This window comes from Aulonocara sp. 'chitande type north' Nkhata Bay, linkage group LG5 (genome assembly GCF_057382095.1).
Source record: "Aulonocara sp. 'chitande type north' Nkhata Bay isolate Kocher_YH1m ecotype deep benthic linkage group LG5, A_spYH_male_GT1.1, whole genome shotgun sequence".
In the NCBI taxonomy this organism is placed as follows: Eukaryota; Metazoa; Chordata; class Actinopteri; order Cichliformes; family Cichlidae; genus Aulonocara; species Aulonocara sp. 'chitande type north' Nkhata Bay.
The window spans coordinates 17,246,719-17,264,979 of record NC_141348.1 but is presented as its reverse complement, the minus strand read 5'-3'; the positions used below and the strand labels follow the sequence as shown (position 1 = coordinate 17,264,979).

The 18,261-nt window shown below is 42.9% G+C and overlaps 3 protein-coding genes across 4 annotated transcripts; 2 read left to right on the top strand and 1 right to left on the bottom strand.

Annotated features, from left to right (window-relative positions):
• The first annotated feature begins 1,003 nt into the window (after window positions 1-1,003).
• On the top strand, window positions 1,004-3,468 carry LOC147330140 (uncharacterized). Of its 2 annotated transcripts, none has more exons than XM_086294176.1 (3): window positions 1,004-1,227; window positions 1,309-1,635; window positions 2,042-3,468. In XM_086294176.1, exons 1-3 carry the CDS (start codon window positions 1,044-1,046, stop codon window positions 2,875-2,877), a joined length of 1,347 nt encoding a protein of 448 aa, XP_086150302.1. In that variant the 5' UTR covers window positions 1,004-1,043; the 3' UTR covers window positions 2,878-3,468. The 2 variants fall into 2 exon arrangements, with proteins under 2 accessions (XP_086150302.1, XP_086150301.1); XM_086294175.1 differs by having other exon boundaries at window positions 1,306-1,635.
• A 3,467-nt stretch (window positions 3,469-6,935) lies between these two features.
• Window positions 6,936-9,684, top strand: LOC147330139 (uncharacterized). Its single transcript, XM_086291699.1, has 3 exons — window positions 6,936-7,642; window positions 7,959-8,094; window positions 8,377-9,684. Exons 1-3 carry the CDS (start codon window positions 7,047-7,049, stop codon window positions 9,127-9,129), a joined length of 1,485 nt encoding a protein of 494 aa, XP_086147825.1. The 5' UTR covers window positions 6,936-7,046; the 3' UTR covers window positions 9,130-9,684.
• LOC147330138 (uncharacterized) lies at window positions 9,652-11,670 on the bottom strand. Its single transcript, XM_086291701.1, has 3 exons — window positions 11,118-11,670; window positions 10,953-11,029; window positions 9,652-10,696 (listed from the first exon to the last, which is right to left on the bottom strand). Exons 1-3 carry the CDS (start codon window positions 11,241-11,243, stop codon window positions 9,739-9,741), a joined length of 1,161 nt encoding a protein of 386 aa, XP_086147827.1. The 5' UTR covers window positions 11,244-11,670; the 3' UTR covers window positions 9,652-9,738.
• Between the last annotated feature and the right edge of the window lie 6,591 nt (window positions 11,671-18,261).

Here is an 18,261-nt window from a genome sequence, read left to right as displayed (position 1 = left end):
ATGGATTTCATCATACCACTCTGAAATTCCTAGAAATTGATTTCTGAATGTTTTGGTGTCTTCATAATGTTTACTTAAAAAAATGTGTATTTAAATAGTTTTATGTACATCCATCCATCTTCATCCGCTTTATCCGGGGCCGGGTCGCGGGGGCAGCAGCCTAAGCAAAGAGGCCCAGACCTCCCTCTCCCCAGCCACCTCCTCCAGCTTATCCGGGGGAATACCAAGGCGTTCCCAGGCCAGCCGAGAGATATAATCTCTCCAGCGTGTCCTGGGTCTGCCCCGGGGCCTCCTCCCGGTGGGACATGCCTGGAACACCTCACCCAGGAGGCGCCCAGGGGGCATCCTTGTCAGATGGACTGTACAGTTTTATGTACAGTAATAGTAATAACAGTAATGTGTCCTCATGATTTAGTGTGTTTTCCTTTGTAGCACTCAGTGGCCTAAAGTCCAAATCTTAAAATCCAAATGAATACAGAATTATAACATCATAGTCTATGTCTCAGGAATTTGCGCATCAATAATAAAAATGAATTGTCTCAACAGTATTTTGAAATGTAAGCCTGTGCATTTTTAAAGGTCTCTCTCTCTAAAAGGTCACTCACTCCCCTCCAAATGATGCAGGAGTTTCCACTAAGACCAGGAATATATTAAAATGAAAATTAAAACCACAGTAGTTTGTTTGAACTCTTGCTTTTCTTCATAAGTTATACTCCTAATTCAAGATTTGCAGTGTTTGTTTTCTTATTTGTGTGTCTAATATAGTCTGTGTCATCTAAAAACACACTTTACTTTGCTTTTTCTTCCCAATAAGTAATTTTAATTACATGTAAAAAAAAAAACGGGGCTTTTGCAGTTATCTGCGCTAACATGGCTACAAGTCAGGTGTGACTTGCTTTTCCACTGCGAGCATGTGGTGCAGAAAACATCGCGTGTGACCAGCAGAGGGAGATATCCCAACAGCTTAACGCTTGTCGCTGACACCGACGAGGAAGCCAATATCTGGAGCTGATCAGTGAAACCTCCACCGGATCAGACCAGACATGGGCACACTGCACCACCTAAACGCGCTCATCACCGAGCGGCTCACCGCGGCGGCGGTGGAGATTTTCGGGGCTGTGGAGAAAACCTTAATAGACTACCAGGGAGAGATCAGCCGATCCAAGCAGGAGATAAATCAGCTGCGATCACTGCTCTCCTGGCCTGAAGTCAGGCTACACAGATCAGGTGTGTAAATGTAATACTCATTACTTTATGTTAAAGGCTGCAGCTGTTTCACCTCTAGACTTTTGTCGTACCATTCAGCAGATCATCTTTTGAGTGCCCGCAGTGATGAAGAGGCTCCTCCTGAGGGCTCACATGTGAGCCCAAAGCCCCAGAGCATCCTGCACATTAAAGAGGAGCATGATCAAAGGGATGCTCAGCAAGGAGCCTCCTGTAGGCAGCAGAGTGATGCCACAGTGTCACCTGAGGTTGTGACAAGAGGAGATCACGAGGATCCACCCTTGCACCTATACACTGTATTAACTGTTGAGCAGGCAGCAGCTATCAAAGCTGAGCCACACGGAGATGAGTGTTTAACATCTACCTGCGGAATAAACGCGGAGTCAGAAGTTCAACAACTTAACCCAGAAGGTGAGGAGAGGACTGAGTAAAAGCACATCCAGCAAAAGCTGGCATCAGTTATTTTGTTCTTATATCAGTCCGAGCGCTGGAATGAGAAAAATAGTGTGTTTTTCATTGCATGAGCTGGAGATGCTTCCCATAATGAGCAGGTTTGTTTACATTCATGAGCTAATACCTGTCTGAGTGACCAAATCTCAAGTGTATCACTGCAGTAAACGACAGATTTCCTTTACATTCATGTTGTGTTTCAATGTTAAACAGAAAGGTGAAAGGAAATGTCAAACGCAGCCGTCTCTCATGTTCAAATATACTGATAACCGTGGTACTAATTAGATATAAATAATTAAAAATGATGGCAATTTATTATTAATATTTTAATATAATATTTTATAATAATAATATAATATTTTTTTAGATCCACTGGAGATCACTTATTCTAAGAATCATGGGACTCAACAAGACCAGAGCCAGTATCAGCACCGCTACAACCGTCATACATCTAAGATCATAAAAGTGCAGGCGTTTACATCATCTAAACCTCAGGAAGAGGCGGACTGTGACTGTACACTACCTCATCAGCCACTAGATGATTATAATGAGGCTCCTTCTCTAACCCTGAGCCCCAAATGCAGTCTGAGCAACAATGCATTTACTACAGAAAACAGGACAGATGTTGAAGGCTGTACACTGTCTGGAGAGTCTCAGTCTGTCCACTCTGTAGAGCCAGAGCAGCTTGTTGGTCAGAGTGAGCATACTAAAAACATAGAGGGTGTGGGGATTAAGCTGCTCAAACCATCGGGAACAAGACAACAGAAAAGACAAATCTCCGAGTTGAACTCCAAGGACGGAGACAGTATGGAAGAAGATGGAAATCATTTCATAAGGGAGAGAAGGCACACATGCCCCATTTGTGCTAAGCGTTTTAAAGAGTCGAGTCATTTGAAAGATCACGTGAGGATCCACACAGGAGAGAAGCCTTACCGCTGTAAGGAATGCGGCGTGAACTTCAGGCAGAGCGGAGCCCTGACGTTACACATGAGAATCCACACAGGAGAGCGACCGTACCAGTGCACAGAGTGCGGCAGGCGCTTCAATCGTAAAGGTGACATGGAGACTCACAGGGTGACGCACACAGGGGAGAGGCCTCATTCGTGCTTGTTTTGTGGGAAAACCTTTCAAAGGAAGAGCCAATTAAACACACATCTGAAGATCCATGAAGAGGACAGAACCGATTACACTCACCCACTGTGACTGTTCACAGGAGACAGAAGTGACATGTCTAAAACCCTTTATTTTTAATTGCAACTGATGTTACAACTGTAGGACTCAAGGAAGCATGCTAGGATAAAATCATTCCATTTGCAGTCCACAGTTCTCATCATCAGTGACTTCAACACTTTCACCAATGCAAATCCCTCTCCTAACAACACGTTATTTCTCTGTGTAAAACCAGGTTCTTGCCGAGCCTAGAACCATATATCTTCATTTCATTAGAGACTAACAATATTATTAAACTGTGTCTTATCATTATCATTGTAACATTAGATGTGAGTCATATAACAATCTCTATAAGTAATATGTGCAACTTTTACGCCACAAACTGAAAGAGCTCGTGTGAGCAGATGTCTCTGAGTATCAGTGCTAATGCAAACCAGAAATTCTTTAGTGAAGACAAATTTAATAAAGAAAGCTGCTGTAACGCAAACTGTAGAGTTAAAGGAGATGAACACAATGTCTCAGTTTTAATAGGTAGTTGTCAAAACAAAACTAGCATATACATCAAAGGGCAAGACAATAAAAAATGAATTCATTCAGCTGACAAACATTTTCTACTAGACAATTTTTGTGTCTCCAAAGTAAATAAATTGTCGTTTTTTTGAATATTTTCATTGTGTCTGTTTTTTAAATGAAAACATAAGCATTACATGACAACAGGTGTCTCGAACTCCAGTCTCTGAAACCATGTGTGCCTGTTGCAACACACCTGAATATAATTAGTAGGTCATTAGCAAGAGTATAGAACTTGACTGCATGCTGAGGTGGCAATTCAGCCATTTGATTCATATTGCAGCAGCTCATGAGTGAATGAACATGGTGCAATAAAGTACTGTTGGAAGTACATTTTTCCAAAAACGTACATTTACTTAAATTTGCTTGAGTACTGTTAGCGGTTGCCACTTTAGCATGTGTAGCATTGTGTAGGTGTCAAAGAAGAGGAATCTGTTGAGAAATTCATGTCAACTATCACAGATGTTTTTTATTATATTTTTAATAAGACGCTATTACACTCCTTGAAAGTTGTTAAATGTGAACAGACTTTTCCTTTATTTTTTGTGGAATACTACAGCAGATATAGATGAAACTTGGCTCAGAGGGACAGTAGGTGGCCCAGAGGAGGAATGTGTTGAAAGTTTGATGTCAACTATCAAGTATGATTTTTAATGAATTTTTGAATATGATGCAACCAGGCTGTCCCAATGCAATGTGTGCGCGCGTGTAAGTGTCCTCGGGTCTGCGATCGGTAAAGAAGGAGAAAAGGCGCTGCCGTAAAGGCTAGTGTAGAAGCGCAAGAAATGTTATGCGGCGGCTAAGAGGCGGCTGAACTTTGGAAGTCGTTGGTGTAGAGTTTTCAAAGTACTTGTAGAAAAAGCTCCTGGAAGCGCTCACATGTGAAAGTCACATTCGATTGTTGGCTTCTGCTTTTATACCTGCCGCTCAACACGTCATCCTCATCACCTTGACTCCCAGTGTCACCCAAGCAAAGTGGAGTGATAAACACGTCGGCTTTATTTATTCAGAATAAGTTTCCCGTAAAAATTATTTCCCATTTAGTTTCACAGTTTCGATTCAAACGTTTTTTTTTAAACGTAGTGTTGTAATATTTTATATATATATATATATATTTGTATTTTAATCATTAATTCATCACTTTATAAACAAGAAGTATCAATAACTGAAAATCGTAACGAAAACTCATCACGTTAATTAAGTCTGATTATTTCTTTCGTTAAAACGAATTGCGTTAGTCGATCACTTTTTAAAAAATATTTAAAGAAAATATCATCTTCATGCAGAAAACGAATAAAAAATGAATATATACAATAAAGTTGCCGTACTGTAAAATATTGTCGCAGCATTTAACTGCGCCTTTGATAAAGATGTTTCGCCCTTTTCCCGTTGTAGTTCAGAGTGAAATTTAGCTGCATGTGTTACAAACGCTTGTGTATAGTGATTTATGCGCAACTTTTGAGGACTCTGACCACACCTTAAACTATTTTACAAACGCGAATTTCAAACTTCGCGGTCCTAGCCTGTTTGGTGCCACTCCCTCTGGAGGGTGGTTAGGGTGGTGTCTGAGAGGCAGATGTTGTCCAAGATAAGGACAATCATGGATAATACCCCCCACCCACTCCATGACCTACTGGCTAGCCACAGGAGCACGTTCAGTGAGAGACTGAGATTACCAAAAAGCACCACTGAACAACACAGGAAATCTGTGGCTTGTGGCCATCTCCCTGGACAACTCCTCCATCTAATGCACTGTAAACATTGCAATAGTTACACCCGTTTTACGCACGCTCTACTCTGTAATATTCTTGTCAATTTTCTTGATATTTATTTATAATCGCCTCTGTTAATCCTTGATATTTATAACTGAGTGATCTGTATTAGTGCTATTTCTTAAATGTGTAAAATCTGTAACATAATGTATTGTTTGGAGTTTAGTCTGTTACTGTTACTATTTTTACAATTTCGTCTTGGAGCAACTGTAACTCACATAATTTCCTTAGGGATTAATACAGTATTCTGATTCTGATTGTTTCAGGATGACCTGCCATTATCCAATGACACGTCCGCTTACCTGTATCTTTTTCTTGTTTCTCCTCCTCTTGTTTTCTCCTTTTTCTAAACTGAGCACCTGATGGCTTTGAACTTTTCTTGTCCATCTTCCATTGGTTTTAATTTTGCACTCCAGTATGAACACCCATCCCCCAACCCAAGGATCACCACAAGATAACCTAATAGACCTACACCTTAGTTCACAGATATGCTTTGTCTAGGGTTTATTTCTGGGATTTCAAACAAACCAGGATTCAAATCATGAATACATAATGGGCTTGGATTTACAGCGTTATGAATGAAATGCTCTATTTGGCAGCAGCCGGCCCCCCTGCCCTGTCGACAGGTTGTGTGCGAGACTTTAAATCATCAAACTGTAAATTATAAATTTTAAATTGTTATTGATCCCTTTACCCCGAGTCCTAAAGTCTATATTTATTTTCTTACTCTTCTTATATTTATTGTTTGTTTTCTTGCACTGCTGTAACTGGAGCCTCGTCGTCTCGTCTCTCTATATACTGGACTGTATGTAGCGGAGATGACAATAAAGTTTACTTTGACTTCAGCAAGCAGTCGCAACGAGGGCTCTCGCGCTCACTTTTCGCGTAGAATTTCGAAAAAACATCGGTGCAAATTATGAGTCTGTATCATAATGTTTGGTGTTTTCGTGTTTGTTGTTTTGTTTTTATTTTGTTTTATTTTGCGAGCTGGTTATTAGATGCTGCTCCAGCCAGCCAGTGAATCCCCCGCCGCCCCGCCTCTCCTCCCTGTGCCGCAAGCAGCAGGCACACCTCGCAAACGGAGGGCGCCCTTACTAAATGGGCGATAGAAAACCAATTGGTTTCTATTGGTTTGCCATCCCTAAATTGCGCTGGCAGGATGTCGGGGCAGCATAAGTATGAGCACCTTTTTTGGCGATGCCCATGATGCCGCCCTGGGCAATCGTGTATAAACCGCTACTGGTTACGATTTTACAATAACCTGTAAAGGTTAGTATTTAAACTAAATAAGCTGCTGCGTTTATTGAAAATTTCTCTCAGCAAACGTTGTAAAGTAAAATGAAAGCCAAATAAAACGGGCAAATTAAAGCAACTGTACAGCGTCTTTTATCCAGTATAGCATCATAAAATCAGACAGATGTGACATTAACCAAAAACACCTAAATGTACCAGAATAACGGGAATAACTGATTCGATTAAATTGCCTGTATTTTTATAGCGCTGTACTTAATCCTTATGGTATGGAGGACCACAAGAGCCACGCATCGAAATAAAGAATTCTGTGCTTAAATAATGAATTGTAGAATAAATTCTGCATTTGTAAATTCATTTTTGACTTCCAATTTAATAAACTGCATTTCAAAATCCTTTTTCCATTTGCACTTTAATAAACTGCATTTCAAAATCCATTTCTCTTTCCTGTTCCCTCCGGGATTAGCTGCTGGATTAGCTGCTGGATTACCTTTTCAATAGACTACTTGCACTAGGGCATGTGACGTATTTCCGTTTCCAAATAGTACCGCTTGTGCGTTTCCGGTACGTTTGCTTATCTATCGGTAGCTATGCTAATGTCGCTTCAGAATGAGTATAAAAAGGAAAGTATTTAAAACAGAACATTTTCAAAAACAGGAGAAGAAATACTCCGAGCATTGCTGTGTCCCACTTTGTTCAGCTTCAGCCAAATTTAACGGCATACTAAGTTTTCATGCCTTTCCGACCCATTCCGACTTGAGAAGACAATGGCTGTTAAACATACGCCGGGATCATTTCACGATTACCTCTCACACCAGGGTCTGCTGCAGACACTTTGCCAGTGATCAACTCATAGAGCCAACAACCCTCGATGGTCGAAGGAGGCTTATTAAAGGTGCTGTACCAACACTTTTTGAGTGGAATGGCTATAAAGTTGAACCACCGCGGCGTAGTGTTTGGGAGAGAACGGAGCGACGCCCTGAACTAGTTCCTCCTGACGATCAAGAAGAGCACAGTCTTACAAGAGATCATGACTACTGCTCAGTCCCTGAGCCGTCTGCATTGGACATATCTGCATCAGCTGCAGAAGACCTGTCCAAAGACGTGGAGACTCTGAGGAAGGAAATACAGGAGTTACGTGTCCAGCGAGAATTTGGGTTACAGCGTTTTGCTGGCTCCGACACTGACATCCGATTCTACACCAGGTACACCTAAGTTCTATTCAAGCTAACTGTTTAAAATATACCAAGGTCACCATCAGTTAAATTTAGAAAGTTTTTCCAGTCTTAATGAAAACAAAATAGAAATGTACTTTTTCTCTGCTGATTGTATGTTTTATGTAGATGCTTTAGTATTTAAACGATATCCTAATGCTACAGGTAAAATACAACACCAAATACTCTTAATCAGACTATATTATACAGCATACCATTAGCATATTTGTCACAGTTCACATTATTTTTATGTCAGTGTGTAATGTTAATTAATGATTGACACGATGTATGTCTCTCTCGTGAATAGATTTCCAAGCTATGATCATTTGATGGCATTCTGGGTTTTGATTGAGCCTTGCATCTATAAAATGATCCGGGTTTCAAGAGCCAAGTCAGCTGCCAATCGGAACGAAGAAGTGTTGACACGTGCACGCACATCAACAGTAGGTTATAGGTTTGTTGGTAGTTAGAACTAGAGGTGTAATGTTATTGTATTTATGTACAATAACATTACATTATGTACAGTAGCATACATACACAGGTGTATGTATGCTAGACTCAGTATCCTTTACATACATACACCTGTGCACTACAGCACCTCATTGTTTACCCCATGGTACAGTATGGTATGCCTAACCATTACAAAACATTTAGCCAAGAAAAGAATAATTTTACTAGTTCATAGCTTAAGGAGTAACATTTTCCCTTTTGTTTTCACCTTCCAGAGGCAGCTGCTACAGCCAATTGATGAGTTTTTTCTTTTCCTGGTTTTCCTGTCAGTTGGTTTGAAGGAGAGGGACCTGGCACACCGATTTAACATACACCAGTCCACAGTGAGCCGCATTATTGCAACATGGACAAATTTTCTTGCCACTGCACTGGGGTCTCAGTGCATCTGGCTTACACGTGAAGAAGTGCAAGCTTACCTCCCTGAGGAATTCAAAGATTTCTCAGACACCCAGATGATCCTTGACTGTACAGAGCTGAGGTGTCAGACACCATCCTCACCACTTCTCCAAAGTGAAATGTACTCTTCGTACAAATCCCACTGTACGATGAAAGCCCTGGTTGGCATAGCTCCACATGGTCCAGTGACATTCATCTCTAATCTGTATGCTGGTTCGGTTAGTGACAAGGAACTATTCAAACAATCAGGCATTGCTGAGAAGTTGACTGAAGACATGGCAGTGATGGTAGATAAGGGCTTCCTAATCACTGATTGTTGTAAATGCAAAGTGTACTGCCCACCTTTTCTATCTAAGCAGAAGCAGATGCCAGCATACCAGGTTAAGGAGACGCAGGCCATAGCCAGACTCAGGGTACATGTGGAGCGAGTCATTAGGAGGATCAAACAGAACAAACTTTTTGATAGCATCATTACCATGTCACATGTTTATAATATCAACCAACTGTTTGCAGTGGCATGTATGCTGTCAAATTACCAGAACACAGCATTAGTTAAAAAATGGGTTAAGTGAGACAAGATGGATTTTTCCCAAGACACCAGTGCCAGTAACTTATGGAAAATGACCTGCAGCTGAGGCCACTACAGTTGCATTTCTTCCTTCTCAGCTGACAATACTTGATTACAGAACTGGTACTTGAGTGCCGATAGTTGAGTTTCAGTTATTGATAATTCAAATTCATTGCATATGTTTAATGTTAATAATACTGTTTAATTATAATACTATATTACTATTCAGATTCAACAAAACTGTTTATCAAAATTATAAAGTAAATCACTAAATCGTTTTAAAATCATAAGTGACATTGAACTTTTGTAACATCAAAAATACCATTTGTCATTTTCTACAGTTCAGTTCAGTTATTGTCTAAATGTATATCAGTATGCTAGGCATGGAGTTTTAAATACTTACCATGTAAATAAGTTCTGCACAAATTCAACGTTTTAATGTGTGTTTTTAAAAATTAAATTGATGCCATTGCTTAAATAACAGTTCATTGATGTCACATAAAAGTAACATGTAACAACAAAATAATTCATGAAATATATTGAAAATAAAACATCAGTTATTTTGTTCCAGCCAGCCTGAAGGATCTGTTTTTCTTTTTGCTGTTTTCACTGTTCATTTTTTCAAACACAGGTATCTTGGCATATATATGTAAAAAAAGAAATAGTCTGCCTTTTCTCTGATTGCATTGTGCACATCTATATCCATGTATATTCTTTGCACTAGGTAGTCCTCTTGTGCCCACACAACAAAGTCACACCACTGCATCCCACTGATGAGCAGTTGTCCTTGCACTTGCCAGTAATATGCGTGGCTCTTTTTTAGTTTAGGGGTACCACATTCCATCTGCACATATTTGCAGTCAATAAAGTTTTGTACATTGGGACATTTGAATTCGACGAAGCCAAACTGGGGGTATTCATTGGGGTCAAAAACAACACCATCAGGAGATGCAGCAAGCCAGGGGGCAATGGGGTGAATGACCAGACCACAGGGTGAGTAGTTAACATTCATTAGCCTACTATACTCTGCTGCTATTGCAGGCTCCATCTCAGTTCCTCTCCTCATGTCTGCTGTCTGCCTTGTTCCCTTCAATATACGCTCTGCTAGTGACTCGGCCGAGCTCTGGCCTCTGACGTGACACACCTCCCGAAACCTAGAGGCAGTCACTCTGGGCCTGCGGAGCTGATGCCACTCAGACGAAGAGCTTTGCTCACGTGTAGCTTCCTCTATTTTGTGAGCCATTTCCAGAGTTACAGACAAGCTTTTCAGATGCAGAAGCTCTTCTTCTGAGCACACAAACACACAATCTGATGGCAAGATGTCATACCCCTCCAGAGGCAAGTGCGGTGTTGGTGGTGCATCGCGGTGTAGTGTGATGTACCGGGTTGTCAAAACCGGCTGCTGATATGACACCAGCCCAAAGGCACTTTCCACAAGGGGCTTGTCAGGTCTCATGTTCATTGTGGTCACAAGTGGCCTGTCCTCAATATTAAATTTTGCATATGCCTCCGTTATTCTGAACAAGCAGGGATCTGGTAACGGACCCACCATGCCTCTGTAGAAGCCACTCCTAAAGAAAACATCAATGACAATAATGTAAGGAAGAAGGTTGTTATACTGAACAACAACTAAACTAAAAACTAAAAGGTGTAAAACAGTGGTGCATAAGTTAGAGACTGGGATGTATATGTACATGACTGAGTTAGCCGTCTTCAGAAAGTGTAATGTTGTATGTAAATTAATACCTATTCTGACACATGTATGTATGAAAAAAATAGCAACATACATTTGTAACACGTGAAACCAAATTTTACAAATGTAATTACCGTACTCCAGTCTGGGCCATCCTATTTGGTACCGGCTTAGTGAAGATCATGGAGTTGATGGGTCCTGGCCTCACACCCTAACAGAAGACACATTTACTATGGATGGTGTTGCTGTTCATATGTAAACATGGACTAATTCAAAAACTTTAACCTCATTTAAATTACCACTGTCCGTGGCTTGTGCCATTGCTGTTCAGATTCCGTGCAGCTATGCACAGGGGGGACAACCGGCACTCTGAGTTGTGAGTAGTGTGCTGTTTGGAAGAGCAGTGCCACTGTGTGATTGCACATAACAGCGCCTGCCACACAGGAGCACTGGCTATGTGTCAGTATCACCGGCGATGAATCCAGAAGCTTAATCTAAGAAGAAAGAACGAAAATTAAAAATGTAACATCTTCATGGAAGAGCCGAACAGGAACATAGTTCAGTGTTATGGTTACGCACCCTCCTGAATGCTTAGTGTTTCCTTCTCTCCCTATTAAAACAACTTAACCATCCTTGATAACTGTAATAACTTAGATTGTGTATATTTGCAGTATTAACTTGTTGTCAAATGTTTCTGATCACCCAAACACACGTTGATTTAACTATCTGACTAGTCAAATTAGGAGTGATAAAGCAGGGAGACAAGGAAAACATTCAAGTTGATGGGCCTTTAGGAATGAACTTAACTAATGCTTAAATGAACTGAACCCCACTGAACGGGGATTAACAACTTTACACAGTTTCCTGCCTACACTAGTCTGTGTGGTGCCTCACTCAGGACTACATAGAACGCGGAAGTGTTAGTGCAAGTAGTCCAATGGACAACTTCCTTGCGGCTATTCAAATTAGCCACACCATGGGATGTAAGGAGCTCTCTGCTGCCTGCCTGATACATGCTGCCTGCCTGGATTTTTCTAGCTCATAGCTTCGCCCTGCTAAGAAGCATGTGTGCTTGTACAAAGGCCGTTCAGCCTCAGGATGTACACTCGGCTCGACACGGATATGTGAAGAATGAAGGGACCCTGCAGCGCAACGGAGAGCCCAACCTCTGGCTGAGTGCCTGTTTTCGCAGTCTGACCACCTGTTGAAGGTAACGTGCTAACATGGCTAACGCTAGCATCACCTTTTGTGGCCCCGTTATTTTAAGGTCGCAGCTGTACGAGCTAGCTACGTGTTTTGTGAACTGCTGTGCTCTTCACAAATAAAGCTGGAAGCAGCTAAGACTATTAGAACCAGCACTGAGCCCTGTTACATTTATACAGTGTTAGAGCAATGGCTGCAGCCTACAGCCTTTAAACTAGAGATTAAAATGCTGACAGTAAACTCGTCAGTCCAGATGTTACCACATTACTCTATGGTACTTAGAGTTAAAACAACTGAGACAGGCTGATTAAAATAACAGCTGTCAGTTCTCTCATTCCTTATATCAAGACTGGAGACCACACTACTGATTTCAGTTCATTTAATATTTGAGTCCACAGATTCATTCTCAACTGGACATAAACAATGATCAAAGGTTGTATATATGATGAATTCATCAAATCCCAGCCTCTAACACAGTGCGCTGAATCTTAGCTTTGAATGTCCAGTATATTCTAATCAATGCAATTTAAGCATTCACTGAACCTACAGTATCTACACCTGTGTGGCAAAGACACAGATAATGAAATTTAATTATTAATACAATTAGGGCTGGGCGATATGGCCTAAAATCCATATCTTGATATAATTTGAAGCATGTGCGTAACGATAAATATCGCGATATATTCTTTTTTCTGTATAACGTAGTTTCCACACTATAAGGCACACTTAAAATCCTTTAATTTTCTCAAAAATCGAGTGTGCCTTATGTATGAATTCTGGTTGTGCTTACTGACCTCGAACTGATTTTGGCGAGCAGAAATCTGCTAAAAATGTTTTGATTGATTGTCAGAGCATTACGGCTGCCGTAGTGAGAAGCTTCGCGGAGTAATCTGGGTCCAAAACTCCATCCCTTTCAGGTCCCAAAGTCAAACGAACACTGAGAGTTAAAAACGATCTAAATTCTTTAATCTTTAATAAAATCATCAGTGTTGCTGCTTTAGCAGGTGTAACAATCAAGTTTAACATCCATGCATCCATGAAAACAGAAGTTATTAAATTTAACGGAGTTAGAAGTTAACAGGAAGTTAGCTCGCTAGTTTCCACCTAAACAAGACATACCATGTTCTGACTGAGAGATTTTTGAAACTAAGTAAAACTTACAGCTCTGCTGTCACTTCCAACATAAATGAAGACAGGAAACTAAACAGCAGTGGCGTTTGCAGGGTTACTGAAGTTGGACTACCTGGTATATAATGTTGTGCTACGTGATTGCTAGCGACACAGCTATGTTAGCATAACATTAGCACAGTGAAGCTGGAGGATGAACGCCAACTTTTTTTCCACTCGATAAAAGTTAACGTGAGGGATTCTGGTGGTTAGGGACAAATGCAATCGCATAGCAGGATGCTATACACGGGCCAAACTTCAGTCAGGAGAACAACTGAGATTATTCATCCACAATACAAGGTTAGTTATTAATATACTGCAACAACATGGGAATAGAACAGCTGCGAAAGAATTCAACATTAATGAATCGCTACCTTATCGTGGTGGAGGGGTTTGTGTGTCCCAGGGATCCCAGGGGCTATGTTGTCTGGGGGCTTTTGCCCCCTGGTAGGGTCTCCCATGGCAAATTGGTCCTGGGTGAGGGACCAGACAAAGAGCGATTCAGAAGACCCTTATGAAAAGAACATCGAGGGAACAGTTTACCCTGCCCAGGATAGGGTTACCGGGGCCCCGCCCTGGAGCCAGGCCCAGGGAGGGTTCCCGAGAGCGAGTGTCTGGTGGCCGGGCCTTACTCCATGGGGCCCGGGTGCATTGTGTGCCGGGTGGCGGCCAGGAGCGGAGGCCCTGGCAGACTGACCCCCGGCTGCCAAGACTGGCAATAGGGACATGGAATGTCACCTCTCTGGTGGGGAAGGAGCCTGAGTTAGTGCGTGAGGTTGAGAGGTACCGGCTAGATATAGTCGGGCTCACCTCTACGCATGGCTTGGGCTCTGGAACCAGTCTCCTGGAGAGGGGCTGGACTCTGTCTCAGTCTGGAGTTGCCCCTGGGGAGAGGCGGCGGGCTGGGGTGGGTATTCTAATATCCCCTCAGTCTTGCTGCCGGTACGTTGGGGTTTTTCTCGGTGGATGAGAGGGTTTGTTCCCTGCGCCTTAGGGTCGGGGAATGGGTCCTGACTGTCATCTGCGCTTATACGCCGAGTGGCAGTTCGGAGTACCCAGCCTTCTTAGAGTCCCTGGGGGGGGGTGCTGGAAGGTGCTCCACCTGGAGACTCTGTTGTCCTGCTGGGAGACTTCAATGCTCACATGGGTAACGACAGCGAGACCTGGAGGGGCGTGATTGGGAGGAACGGCCTCCCTGATCTGAACCCGAGCGGTAGGGCTGAACGATATATCACATTTGCGATAATATCGCGACATGATCAAGTGCAATTTTCTAACCGCAAAGGCTGCGATTATACTCTGGACATGTCCAAATTCATGGGCTGCATCCTCCTGAGGCCGCATTTGTAGACCGATTACGTCACAGCGACGCACCGAAGGCTGTCCAAATTCGTAGACTCCTCCGAATGTAGCCGACAAATGCGTCCTCCTTTTCCCCGAATTTGAAGGATGGGTCGGGTGTGTCCTTCGTGGCCTACCATATTCCAGAATTCACAGCACAGCCCAGCCAAACTCCAGTTTCCAACAATGGCGGCCGCTACTAAGTTTTAAAATTACTCATACTAATCTTTCTGGGTCACAAAATAAACTTTTAACATATTTTCAGGCGAGAAAGTAGTTGTGTAAACATCAAATATCTGCTCGGTTTATCAAGATATCGCATATTTGCAAAAGTGCTTCGACGTTTTAGGAGGCGTCTGCTACCCACCAGCTCGATAGCTAGCCGGGAGCTCGAGGGTTACTGATGCGGCCGAGAACGGCACAACTCCCGGCACATCATTTTCAGATCACCGCGGACTTTCGCTGCTCGGGTTAAACGTAATATATAAGTCACTTAGACAACCTAAAAATGTTATTGTTGGGCTTTTTTCAGTGTTTTGTTTGTTCGTGATTAAATCGGTTTGGCTGAGATTAAAGTTATTAGATTAGATAAAATAAAACTTTATTAATCCCCCGGGTGGGTTCTTCCTTGGTTTTCACACAGCTGACTAAACGTCAAACAGAAAACTTATTAAACAGAAGTATGAGACAGTCGAGAATTTACACCAGTGTCTGGTTATATTTTAGATAGCAAGAAGCAGACGGCCGAGTTTATTAAGCTCCACCGAGACAGCAGTGACGCTAATCAGAAGGCTAGACCATCCAATTTCATGGCCGTTTACTTCCGGCCTACCCGACCGTCTGAGGACCAGTGCGGCCTCTTCAGCTTTGCCTCTGCCACTTGAAGATGTCGTGAAGACAGAGTTGAATAGTTACCTGTTGACCCCTGTCATTGACGGAGAGGATGATCCCTTAGCCTGGTGGAAGGTGCACAACATTCACTTTCCACGACTGTGCAAGATGGCCCGCAAATATCTGTGTGTGCCAGCCACAAGTGCCCCCTCAGAGCGTCTGTTCAGCACTGGAGGGAATATAGTGACCTGCACTCGCTCATCCTTAAAGCCAGCAAAAGTAGATATGCTGGTCTTCCTAGCAAAAAACCTGTGAGCTAGGATGATTATGGCTAGCTGAGCCATACTCATTGTTTATACAATTGCTATTATGTTTGCACTTTATGTCAAATCAAATCAAATCACTTTTATTGTCACATCACATGTGCAGGTACATTGGTACAGCACATGTGAGTGAAATTCTTGTGTGCGAGCTTCACAAGCAACAGAGTTGTGCAAAATACAATAATGTAAACAAGCAAAATACAAGAATGGCTACATCTGAAACTAATAAATATATGTACAATATATAATAGTATATGCATTTCTGGATGTGTATACTAAATATTTTTCTACACGTGTGTGTGTGTGTGTGTGTGTGTGTGTACACATATTTTACAAATTAAATAGAGTAAACAATAAATAAAATATATAAAAATGTGTAATGTTACTGACTGCAGAGATCAGTAAGATGTGTGCATTTTTTATTTATTAGTTTTATGTATTTAATATTATTTTTTAATTTAATGACTGTCTAGTAGTTCACAGATGTCGAAAAACTGAGTGTGGTAAAGCCACCGATTTTTTTTTATGTATATTTCTGCAATCTGCACATTGCACTGACTTTCATTTTAATGTTTACACCAGGGTTCCTTGTCAGCACTTTATGCTCAGATGTTTGTAAGCTAAAAATAAACTATTGTGTATGTTCAAATATACTGTTGTGATTGAAGAAGTTAAATAAAAATGTCAGTCATCAATTCATGCATCACCTCATGTCATCATAACAGAGGTCTGTCTTCCAGGAAAGAACAGTTTAAAATTAATGTAATATAGTATTGGCCATACTATATGATGTATTGCTTGTCTTTGTTTAATAATACAGAAGACAAAGACCTTAAAAAATAATCGCATATCGCATCGCAATCGCAATATTGGGGCAAAAAATCGCAATTAGATTATTTTCCATAATCGTTCAGCCCTACCGAGCAGTGCTTTGTTATTGGACTTCTGTGCTAATCACAGTTTGGCCATAACGAACACCTTGTTCGAACATAAGAGTGTCCATAAATGCACGTGGCACCAGGACGCTCTAGGCCATAGGTCGATGGTCGATTTTGTAATCGTATCACCAGACCTGCGACCATATGTTCTGGACACTCGGGTAAAGAGAGGGGCTGAGCTGTCAACTGATCACCACCTGGTGGTGAGTTGGATCAGGTGGCGGGGGAGGACGCTGGACAGACCTGGTGCACCTAAACGCGTAGTGAGGGTGTGCTGGAAATGTCTAGCAGAGGCCCCAGTCCGCGAGATCTTCAACGCACACCTCCGGCAGAGCTTCAACAGCATTCCGAGGGAGACTGGGGACATTGAGTCCGAATGGACCATGTTCAGCGTCTCCATTGCCGAAGCTGCTGCATTGAGCTGCGGACGCAAGGTGGTTGGTGCCTGCCGTGGTGGTAATCCCCGAACCAAATGGTGGACACCAGAGGTGAAGGGAGCCACCAGGCTGAAGGAGGAGTCCTATCAGGCTTGGTTAGCCTGTGGGACTCCGGATGCAGCCGACACGTATCGACAGGCCAAGCGGAATGCGGTTCGGGCAGTGGCTGAAGCAAAAACTCGGGTGTGGGAGGAGTTCGGAGAGGCCATGGAAAAAGACTTTTGGACTGCCTCGAAGAGATACTGGCAAACCGTCAGGCGTCTCAGGAGGGGAAAGCGGTGCTCTACCTGCACTGTGTATAGTGCTGGCGGAGCGCTGCTGATGTCGACTGAGAAAATTGTCAGGCGGTGGAAGGAATACTTCGAGGACCTCCTTAATCCCACTGACACGTCTTCCGAGGAGGAAGCAGAGTCTGGGGATGAGGGGAATGACCCGCCAATTTCCGGGGGCAAGGTCACTGAGGCAGTTAAACAACTCCTTGGTGGCAGAGCCCCTGGTGTTGATGAGGTCCGCCCCGAGTTCCTGAAGGCTCTGAACGATGTAGGGCTGTCCTGGTTGACACGCCTCTGCAATGTTGCGTGGAGATCAGGGGCAGTACCCGTGGACTGGCAGACCGGGGTGGTGGTCCCCATCTTTAAGAAGGGAGACTGGAGGGTGTGTTCCAACTACAGGGGGATCACACTCCTCAGCCTCCCTGGGAAAGTCTATGCCAGGGTGCTGGAAAGGAGAGTTCGTCCGCTAGTCGAACCTCGGATACAGGAGGAACAATGCGGTTTTCGTCCTGGTCGTGGAACACTGGACCAGCTCTTTATCCTCTCGAGGATACTTGAGGGTGCATGGGAGTTTGCCCAACCAGTCTACATGTGTTTTGTGGACTTGGAGAAGGCATTCGACCGTGTCCCTCGGGGTGTCCTGTGGGAGGTGTTGCGGGAGTATGGGGTGTCTGGCCCATTGCTACGGGCCATTCGATCCCTATACAACCATTGCAAGAGCTTGGTTCGCATTGCCGGCAATAAGTCGGACTCGTTCCCGGTGGGTGATGGGCTCCGCCAGGGCTGCCCTTTGTCTCCGGTTCTGTTCATAATTTTTATGGACAGGATTTCTAGGCGCAGCCAAGTGGCGGAGGGCTTTCGGCTTGGTGGCCTCAGAATCTCATCTCTGACTTTTGCGGATGATGTGGTTCTGTTGGCTTCATCGGGTGAG

Bases quoted from the DNA above. Each gene is read 5' to 3' on its own strand.
- LOC147330139 (XM_086291699.1), top strand. From the start codon at position 7,047: ATGAGTATAAAAAGGAAAGTATTTAAAACAGAACATTTTCAAAAACAG. The intron at 7,643-7,958 runs GTACACCTAAGT...TCTCGTGAATAG, and splicing joins GACATCCGATTCTACACCAG to ATTTCCAAGCTATGATCATT. The intron at 8,095-8,376 runs GTAGGTTATAGG...TTCACCTTCCAG, and splicing joins CACGTGCACGCACATCAACA to AGGCAGCTGCTACAGCCAAT.
- LOC147330140 (XM_086294175.1), top strand. From the start codon at position 1,044: ATGGGCACACTGCACCACCTAAACGCGCTCATCACCGAGCGGCTCACC. The intron at 1,228-1,305 runs GTGTGTAAATGT...CGTACCATTCAG, and splicing joins AGTCAGGCTACACAGATCAG to CAGATCATCTTTTGAGTGCC. The intron at 1,636-2,041 runs GTGAGGAGAGGA...ATATTTTTTTAG, and splicing joins TCAACAACTTAACCCAGAAG to ATCCACTGGAGATCACTTAT.
- LOC147330138 (XM_086291701.1), bottom strand. From the start codon at position 11,243: ATGTGCAATCACACAGTGGCACTGCTCTTCCAAACAGCACACTACTCA. The intron at 11,030-11,117 runs GTAATTTAAATG...GTCTTCTGTTAG, and splicing joins GGCACAAGCCACGGACAGTG to GGTGTGAGGCCAGGACCCAT. The intron at 10,697-10,952 runs GTAATTACATTT...TGTTTTCTTTAG, and splicing joins ATGGCCCAGACTGGAGTACG to GAGTGGCTTCTACAGAGGCA.